This window comes from Crocuta crocuta, unplaced genomic scaffold (genome assembly GCF_008692635.1).
Source record: "Crocuta crocuta isolate KB4526 unplaced genomic scaffold, BGI_CrCroc_1.0 scaffold86, whole genome shotgun sequence".
NCBI classification, from domain to species: Eukaryota; Metazoa; Chordata; class Mammalia; order Carnivora; family Hyaenidae; genus Crocuta; species Crocuta crocuta.
Window position 1 is genome coordinate 14,516 of NW_027530972.1, and position 10,194 is coordinate 24,709.

General features: G+C 42.5%; 1 protein-coding gene across 1 annotated transcript in view; it reads left to right on the forward strand.

Annotated features, from left to right (window-relative positions):
* Positions 1-4,480: 4,480 nt before the first annotated feature.
* LOC144236305 (PC-esterase domain-containing protein 1A-like) overlaps positions 4,481-10,194 on the forward strand; it is a 24,985-nt gene continuing 19,271 nt past the window's right edge. Inside the window, 2 exon segments of the mRNA XM_077769964.1 lie at positions 4,481-5,304; positions 6,535-6,628. Of these exon segments, the coding sequence (XP_077626090.1) occupies positions 4,481-5,304; positions 6,535-6,628 (918 nt within the window).

Below are 10,194 nucleotides of genomic sequence, written 5' to 3' on the forward strand. Positions count from 1 at the left end.
TCAAAAGGAAGCCTGAGTAGCAATACTCATATCAGACAAACTAGTTTTTAAATAATAATAAGAGATGAAGAAAGGCACTATATCATAATAAACGGAACCATCCAGCAAGAAGATCTAACGATTGAAAAGATTTATGTCCTCAACTTGGAACGCCCAGATATGTAAAACAATAACAAACATAAAGAAACTCTTTGGGGGTGCCTGGGCGGCTCAGTCGGTTGAGAATCCGACTTCGGCTCAGATCATGATCTCCCGGTTCGTGGGTTCGAGCCCCATATTGGGCTCTGTGCTGACAGCTAATTTAAAAACATTTAAAAAAAGAAACTCTTTGATAATTATATAATAATAGTAGGGGACTTTACCATCCCACTTACTGCAATGAACAGATCACTTAAGGAGAAAATTAACAAAGAAACAATTGCTTTCAAAGACACACTGGACCAAATGGACCTAACAGATATATTTAGAACATTTCATCCTAAAGCCATAGAGTACAGTCTTTTCAAGGGCACATAGGGCATTCTCCAGAAAAGATCATATACTAAGTCACAAATCAAGCTTCAACAAGTACAAAAAGACTGATATCTTACCATGCATATTTTCTAAACACATCGCTATGAAACTTGAAGTCAACCACAATAAAAAAAATTGGAAAGAACACAAATACATAGAGGCTAAAGAATGTCCTACAAACGAATGAATGGGTCAACCAAGAAATTAAAGAAGAAATAAAAGTAAAACCAAGAAACAAATGAAAATGAAAACATAATGTTCCAAAATCTTTGGGATGCAATAAAAGTGAACCTAAGAGGGAAATACATAGCAATACAGGTCTACCTTGAAAAGCAAGAAAAATCTCAACCTAAACTTACACCTAAAGGAGCTAGAACAAGAACAACAAATGAAGCATAAGGCCAGCAGAAAAAGGAAAATAAACACTAGAGCAGAAATAAATGATATAAAAACAAAAATATCAATATAAAAATCAATAAAACCAGGAACTGGTTTTTGAAAAAATTAATAAAATTGATAAACTTCTAGCTGGAATTATTAAAAAGGAAAGAGAAAGGACCCAAATAAATAAAATCACAGATTAGAGAGGAAAAATCTCAACTAACACTATGGAAATACAAACACTTATAAGGGAATAATATGGAAAATTATATGCCACAAAATTAGGCAATCTGGAAGAAATGGAAAATTCCTAGAAGCATATAAACTACAAAAACTGAAACAGGAAGACAGAAAACTTGAACAGAGTAATAACCAGCAAAGAATTAAATCAGTAATCAAAATTCTTTCAACAAATGGAAGTCCAGAGACAGATGGTTTCCAGGGGGGATTCTACCAAATGTTTAAATAAGAGTTAATACCTATTCTTCTCAAATAATTTCAAAAAGTAAAAAGAAAGATAAACTTCCAAATTCATTCGATATGGGCAGCATTACCATGATTCCAAAACCAGACAAAGTCTCTACTTAAAAACAAAGAACTATAGGCCAATATGTCCAATGAACATAGATGTAAAAATTTAAACAAAATATTAGTAAATTGAATCCAACATTACATTAAAAGAATCATTTACCACTATCAAGTGGGACTTATTCCTAGGCTGCAAGTGTTGCTCAGTATTCACAAATCAATCAACATGATACACCACATAAATAAAAGTAAGGATAAGAACTATACGATACTCTCAAAGAGGCAGAAAAAGCATTTGTCAAAGTACAATATCCATTCTTGATAAAAAAATAATCAATGGAATAGAGACAAAGGGAACATACCTCAACATCATAAAGGCCATAAATGAAAACCCACAGCTAACATCTTCTCAAGGGAATAACTGAGAACTTTTCCTATCAGGTCAGTAATGAAACAGGGATGTCTACTCTCACCATTGTTATTTAACATAGTATTGGAAGTCATAGCCTCAGCAATCAGACAACAAAAAGAAATAAATGACATCCAAATCATCAATATAGACATCAAACTTTCACTATTTGCAGATGACATGATATTCTATATAGAAAACTCAAAAGACTACACCAAAATCTGCTAGATTTGATACATAAATTCAGTAATGTCATAGGATGCAAAATCAAGGTACAGAAATCTGTTGCATTTCTATAAACCAATAATAAAACATCAGGAAGAGAAATCAGGAATGGATATTGTTTACAATTGCACCTAAAATCATAAGATACCTAGGTATGAACCTAACAAAAGAAGTAAAGATCTATACTCTGAAAAGTATAAAACACTACTGAAAAAATTGAAGAGGACACCAAGAAATGGAAAAATATTCTATGTTCATTGGCTGGAAGAACAAACATTGTGAAAATATCTATTCTACCCAAAGCAATATACACATATAATGAAATCCCTATCAAAATACCATCAACAAAGGGAAGGGAGGCAAGATGGCAGAGAAGTAGGGAGCTCCGTACATTTCACTCACCCCCATATCTCAAAGGGAGAAGGCCTGAAGCCATAGGAACCCTTACATAATCCAGGAGTTTGGGAGGAAAAGGAGACAGAGTCCACTGAGAAAACCTTATAGCGTGAGTGCAAACTGGGGAAGATAAAATCGGGCCGGCACCTGAGACCAAGAGGGAGGGAGGATCCCCCTCTGCGGGGAGCTGCAGTGAGTCTAGAGGGGGAAAAAGAGAGGCTGAAACTGCTCAAGACACAGTCCCTGTCGCTGGAGAAGAGAAAAACCTCCTCTCAGGACACAGAGGGATGCGGTTTCCTGCTCTCCAGCTGACCGTAGGTGGGACGCACTCATCCCAGGCGACCCCTAGGGAAACTGCTCCCCGCTCGCCAGCTCGACCCGGAGGTGCAGCTGCGCCTTTCTGCTTCTGGCTCGGCTGGATCCCTAGGGGGGAGGAGAAAGGCTTAAAATTGTTCTGAGGGATTTGCCTGCGAGTTTATATTTCAAGCGACGGGACACAGAGGGACCTGGTTTCCTGTGTCCAGCTGACCCTAGGCGGGATGCACTGGTCACAGGCCACCCTGCGTGAAACTGTTCCTTGCTCACCATCCCCACCTGGAGGAGAGGGGAGCAGCAGCATCTGGCTCGCTCCTCAGGGGGAAGGCGAGAGGCTTGAAACTGCTCTGAGGGGCTCGCCTGAGAGTTTATATTTCCAGCAATTTCAATGGGGTGCGCTGACTGAGATCTGGAAACGAAGCCTGGCTTGGGATATAGAGCACGGCCCACCTTGGCTACGCCCCCGGCACAGGGAGATTACACACCCAAAAGAGTGAGTTGCAACGCTTGGTTCAAGAAGGGAATAGGGCGCCGCATCTCTTCTCCCCAAAACTGCCAAGGCAGAACTCCTGTGGGACACACTGGACCAAACCACGTCCATCCCTGCTAGAGAGCTGCCCTCTTCCTTTTGTTTTTTTTTTTTTTTACCAGAGCCGGGGCAAGACCAACATGGATGCACTGCCCTGATTAATTCTGGTCATTGGTTTGCATAAACAGTCACATTTAATCCATTTTCTAGATTAAATTCTACACCTACCTAACTTTTCATCTCTTTCTCTCTGGAGTAATCAGACTAATAGTTTCTCTAGATAGCAAAATCGTCATTTCGTTCACCTCTTCTCCAACCATATTCCACTCTTCTGTTCTTCGAAAAAAGCCTCTTATTCCTTCTGCCTGCTCATTTCATTTCCAATTTCCCTTCATACCCGCCCTGTCATTTCTTTCTCTATGCTCTTCCACCAGCACAGCATACTATTTATTTGTAGCTGGGAAATCTGGTTACATGCTTTAAACTGTTCTTTGTCTATTGGGTTTCTTCTTTTTTCCTTTTCTTTTCTTTCTTCTTTTTTTCTTTTTCAATTATATTTATTTCTTATTACCCGCCTTCCCTCCTTCCTCTTTTCTTTTTTCTTTTTCATTTTCCCTTTCAGTTTGTGTGTTTCTTGGATTTGTCCGTGCGTTTGTTTGCCTTTGATCCCTGTGCATTTGTCTCTCTGTTTTCTTTTCTAGGGCTACATCAAGAAACAAGCCAAAGTACACATCAAAGAAATTATGGCTACAAACACCATGGAGCTTAAAAATAGTTATGATTAGATCACCACTGTGGGCAGTCTGGCTCCCGCCCTCTGCCAGGCTACCCCTTCCGCCTCCCTGTCCCCTCGGTTGCTGGGGGTCACGCAGGGCGGGACATGGATGACCAGAAGTGGAAGCTATGATGTCGCCACCCAGGGCACCGAAGCTCGAGGCGCCATCAGGGCTGCCACGATGCTCGCATGGAGAGCGCTGGGCTCCCGGCTGCACACCAATGGCTAACCAGGATGCACGGGCTCTGCCGGGCGCGGGCTGTGCAGAACCGACCGGCCTCTCGGGGCGCGGGAACATGAGGCTAGGCCCGGAGACCCCAGCAGGCGAGGCACACGGTGTGCGGGTCTACCCCAATCTCGGGTGAATGGTGCGGAGCCCTGGGACCTGCCTGTCCTTGGCAGTGGTGGCATGGTCTTCTGTCTGGAGAACAAGGAGCTGCGCCTCTCGCTGCAAAGTGCCATGGTCCACTTCCAGGACTCAGAAGTCCAGCAGCTGCTACACAAAAAGTCCGTAGTCATCTTGGGGGACTCAATCCAGTGGGCTGTGTACAAGGACCTAGTGCTCTTGCTCCAGAGGGACTCCCTGCTCACAGCAGCTCAGCTGAAAGCCAAAGGGGAGCTAAGCCTTGAACAGGAACAACTGGTGGCTGGGGGTCAGCTGGGCGAGCTGCACAATGGGACACAGTACCAGGAGGTCCGTCAGTTCTGCTCAGGTTCTGGCCACCACCATGTGCGCTTCTAATTCATCACCCGCGTTTACTCCAAGTACCTCGAGGGCGTCCTGGAGGAGCTGACATACGGGCCTGCCCCAGACCTGGTGATCATCAACTCCTGCTTCTGGGACCTCTCCAGGTATGGCTGCTGCTCAATGGAGAGCTACCGAGAGAACTTGGAGCGAGCGTTCGTGCACATGGACAAGGTGTTGCCAGACTCTTGCCTGCTGGTGTGGAACATGGCAATGCCCTTGGGAGAGCGCGTCACTGGGGATTTCCTTCTGCCAGAGCTCCAGCCCCTGGCAGGCTCTCTGCGGTGGGATGTGGTTGAAGGGAACTTCTACACTGCAACGCTGGGGTACCACTGCTTTGATGTCCTGGACCTCCACTTTCATTTCCGACATGCAGTGCAGCACCGTCACCAAGACAGTGTCCTTTGGGACCAGCACTCCCACTGCCACCTCTCACACTTGCTTCTGACCCACGTGGCCAATGCCTGGGGTGTGGAGCTGCCCAAGCATGACTATAATTCTAGGTGTGCCCCTGGAGTGAACTTTGTGCCTGGCCCCCTGCCACCTCCAGTCCCTGGCCTTGTCCCCCACGGTCAGCACTGGGGCCCAGTGGTCCACCGGGGGATGCCACACTGTATCCCCAGAAACCCGTACCATGTGCTGAGGACGGTGGAACCCTGCAGGCAGCGGCTAAGACACTCAGACAGAATGATCCACACAAAAAAACGACAGACAGCCTCCTGCACATTCGAGGACATGGCCTGGGTAGACTAGATCTGGGACTGGAGCTGCATGTGCCAACGACCCTGCAGGGCCTGCTTGCCATCCCCGGTGCTGGGTCAGGGTGTCTGGTATGCCTGGCATTGTTCTTGTCCATTGCTGTCACTAATAAAGGCATGGAAGAACAGAAAAAAAATAGTTATGATGAATTAGAAAACGGGAAAAATGAGATACATAATAAAATGGAGGCATACAATGCACGGATTGAAGAGGCAGAAAGGAGAGTGATATACAAGACACAATTATATAAAAAGAAGAAAGTGAGTAAAAAAGATATAAAATGATCCAGCAACATGAAAGAAGAGTTCAAGAGCTCAGCGATACAATCAAACGAAACAATATCCATATCATAGGAATACCAGAAGAGAAAGAGAGAGGGAAAGGTGCTGAAGGAGTCCTGGAACAAATTATAGCAGAGAACTTCCCCAACCTGGAGAGGGAAGTAGATGTTGAAATTCAAGAGGCACAGAGAACTCCCCTCAGATATAATTTGAATTGATCTTCTGCACGACATATAGTGAAACTGGCAAAATATAGACAAAGAGAATTTTAAAAGCAGCAGGGGATAAAAGGGTCTTAACATACAAAGGGAAACCTATCAGAGTGGTGACACACCTATCTACTGAAACTTGGCAGGCCAGAAAGGGATGGCAGGAGATCTTCAATGTGATGAACGGAATAAATATTCAGTCAAGAATCCTCTATCCAGCAAGTCTGTCATTCAGAATAGAAGGAGAGATAAAAGTCTTTCCAAATAAACAAAAATTGAAAGAATTTGTCACCACTCAACCAGCTCTACAAGAAATCCTGAGGGAGACTCTCTGAGGGAAATGTTGCAAGGAACGCAAGATGCTAGAGACACACCACAAGCATGAATCCCACAAATGACACGATGACTCTAACCCCATATATTTCAATAATAACACTGATGTAAATGGACTAAATGCCCCAATCAAAACACATAGTGTAGCAGAATGGATCAAAAAACAAAATCCATCTATTTGCTGTCTACAAGAAACTCAGTTTAGACAGGAGGACACCCTCAGACTGAAAGTAAGGGGATGGAGAAATATCTATCATGATACAGGAAGTCAAAAAAAGAAAGCTGGAGTAGCTATACTTATATAAGAGAAACTGGACTTTAAAGTAAAGACAGTAACAAGGGATGAAGAAGGGCATTATATAATAATTACAGGGTCTATCCATCAGGAAGAGCTAACAATTATAACTATCTACGCACCAAATATGGGAGCACCTAAATACATAAAACAATTAATCACAAACAGAAACTGTCTTATCAATAAGAACGTGCTAATAGTAGGGGACTTTAATATTCCACTTACAGCAATGGACAGTCAACTAGACAGAAAATCAATAAAGACACATGGACGTAAATGACACATTGGACCAGATGGATTTGACAGATATATTTAGAATTCTACATCCTGAGGCTATGAAATGCACATTCTTCTCAAATGCGCATGGCACATTCCCCAAGATAGATCACATACTGGGACATAAAGCACCCCTCAATAAATACAAAAGAATTGAGATCATACCATGCACACCTTCAGATCACAATGCTATAAAACTCGAAATCAATCACAGGAAGAAATCTGGAAAACCCCCAAACACATGGAGGCTAAAGAACACCCTACTAGGGAATTTATGGGCCATTCAGCCAATTAGAGAAAAAATTGAGAAGTATATGGAAACAAATGAAAATGAGAATACAACAATCCAAACCTTATGGGATGCAGCAAAAGCAGTCCTAAGAGGAAAGTACATGGCACTCCAGGCCTATTTCAAAAAATTAGAAAAAACGTAAGTGCAAAATCTAACAGCACACCTAAACAACTAGAGGGAGAGCAACAAGAGCACCCCAAAACCAATAGAAGAAGAGAGATAATAAAAATCAGGACAGAAATAATATAGAAACCAAAGAAACAGTTGAACAGATCCATGAAACCAAGAGTTGGTTTCTTGAAAAAATAAACAAAATTGACAAACCTCTAGCCAGGCTTTCAAAAACTAAAGAGAGAGCACTCAAATAGACAAAATCATGAATGAAAATGGACTTATTACAATCAACCCCTCAGAAATACGAGCAATTATCAGGGCATACTATGAAAAACTATACACCAACCAACTGGACAATGTAGAAGATTTGGACAAATTCCTAAACACATACACACTACCAAAATTCACACCGGAAGAGATAGAAAACCTGAACAGACCCATAACAAGTGAGGAAATCGAATCAGTTATCCAAATATTCCCAACAAATTAGAGACCTGTGCCAGATGGCTTCCCTGGGGAATTCTACCAGACATTTAAAACAGAATTAATCCCAATTCTTCTGAAGCTATTCCAAAAAATAGAAATTGAAGGAAAACTCCCAGACTCATTTTATGAAGTCAGCATCACTCTGATTCCCAACCCAGACAGAGACCCAGCAAAAAGGGAGAACTACAGGCCAATATCCTTGATGAATACAGATGCAAAAATCCTCAACAAGATACTTGCAAATCGAATTCAACAGCACATAAAAAGAATTATCCACCAAGATCAAGTGGGATTCATTCCTGGGCTACAGGGCTGGTTCACTATTTGAAAATCAATCAATGTGATACATTACATCAACAAAAGAAAAGATAAAAAGCTTATGATCCTGTCAATAGATGCAGAAAAAGCATTTGACAAAATACAGCATCCCTTCTTAATAAAGACCCATGAGAAAGTCAGGATACAAGGAACTTACTTAAACATCATAAAAGCCATCTATGAGAAGCCCTGAGCTAACATCATCCTCAACGGGGAGAAGCTGAGAGCTTTGCCACTGAGATCAGGAACACGACAGGGATGTCCACTCTCACCACTGTTGTTTACATAGTGCTGGAAGTCTTCACATTAGCCATCAGACAACAAAAGGAAATCAAAGGCATCAGAATTGGCAAAGACGAAATCAAACTTTCACTTTTTGCCAACATGATACTCTACATAGAAAACCCGGCAGACTCCACCTGAAGCCTACTAGAACTGATCCAAGAATTCAGCCAAGTTGCAGGGTACAAAATCAATGTACAGAAATCAGTTGCATTTTTATACAAGACAATGAAGCAACAGAAATGAAATCAAGAAACTGATCCCACTCACAATTGCACANCTATGAACAGACACTTCTCCAACGAGGACAACCAGATGGCCAACAGACACATGAAACGGTGCTAAGCATCCTTCCTCATCAGGGAAATACAAATCAAAACCACACCACTGAGATTCTACCTCACGCCAGTCAGAGTCTCTAAAATGAGCAAATTAGAGAACTCTAGATGCTGGCGAGGATGTGGAGAAATGGGCACCCTCCTACACTGTTGGTGGGAATGTAAACTGGTACAGCCCCTCTGGAAAACAGTGTGGAGGTTCCTCAAAAATTAACACTAGAACTCCCCTATGACCCAGCAATAGCATTGCTAAGAATATACCCAAGGGATATAGGGGTGCTGATGCATAGGATCACATATACTCCAACGTTCATAGCAGCACTCTCAACAATAGCCTAAACGTGGAAAGAGCCTAAGTGTCCATCAACGGATGAATGGATCAAGAAGATGTGGTTAATCTATACGATGGAATACTACATGGCAATGAGAAAGAATGAAATCTGGCCATGTGTAGCAACATGGATGGACCTTGAGGGTGTTTTATGAGTGAAATAAGTCAGGCAAAGAGGGACAAATACCATATGTTTGCACGTATAGGAGGATTAGGAGGAACTTAACAGAGGACCATGGGAGAGAAGAAAGGAGGAAATAGTGGGGGAGATGGAGACAGGCATACCATGGGAGACTCTTGAATTCTGAGAACAAACTGAGGACTGATGGGTGTGGGTGGTAAGGGGGAAGATGGGCATGGAGGAGGTCACTTGTGGGGATGAGCACTGGGTGTTATATGGAAACCAACTTGACAATAAACTATTTGTAAAAAAAAAAAGAAAGAAAGAAAGAAAGAAAAGAAAAGAAAAAAGAAAAAAGCAAGAATCAAAGGATAGTCTAAAAGCATAAAACCAGAAATCCCAGCTACAATTACGGAGTAGGGTGGAGGCAGTATTGATGGAATAGCATATACAAAGAGAGAAATGACAGGGTCGGGGAGAAAGTGAAAATGAACATTGACTAGGCAGAGAGACTAAAAGGTTATATCCAGAGAGAGTAAAAGGAGAATACAAAGGAGGCAAGGAGAAAGAAATGCAGATATGGTTATAGAGAAACTATATAACCTGTTTATTCCAGAAAGAGAAAGTAAAGAAGGAGGTGTAGAGCATGCATCAAGAGGATGGATTAAATATGTCTGTTTAAGCAAACCTATAACCAGAACAACCAGCCTAGAGGAGGGAAGAGATAAGAAGGAGAAAAGGGAGAATATATCTGAATAGCAAGAATTGGCCTAGAGTTAATCATGGCAATGAAGCAGCGCTGGTCTTGGGGCAGGGGGCCATCTGTTTCTGGAGCATCTATCCAGCTCCCATAGATAAGGAGCTACCCAGTGTAGATGGGCATGGTTTGGTGTAGGTGGGTCCTGCCTCCACTGTGGGCCCTGCTGACCAACATCTGAGCTTC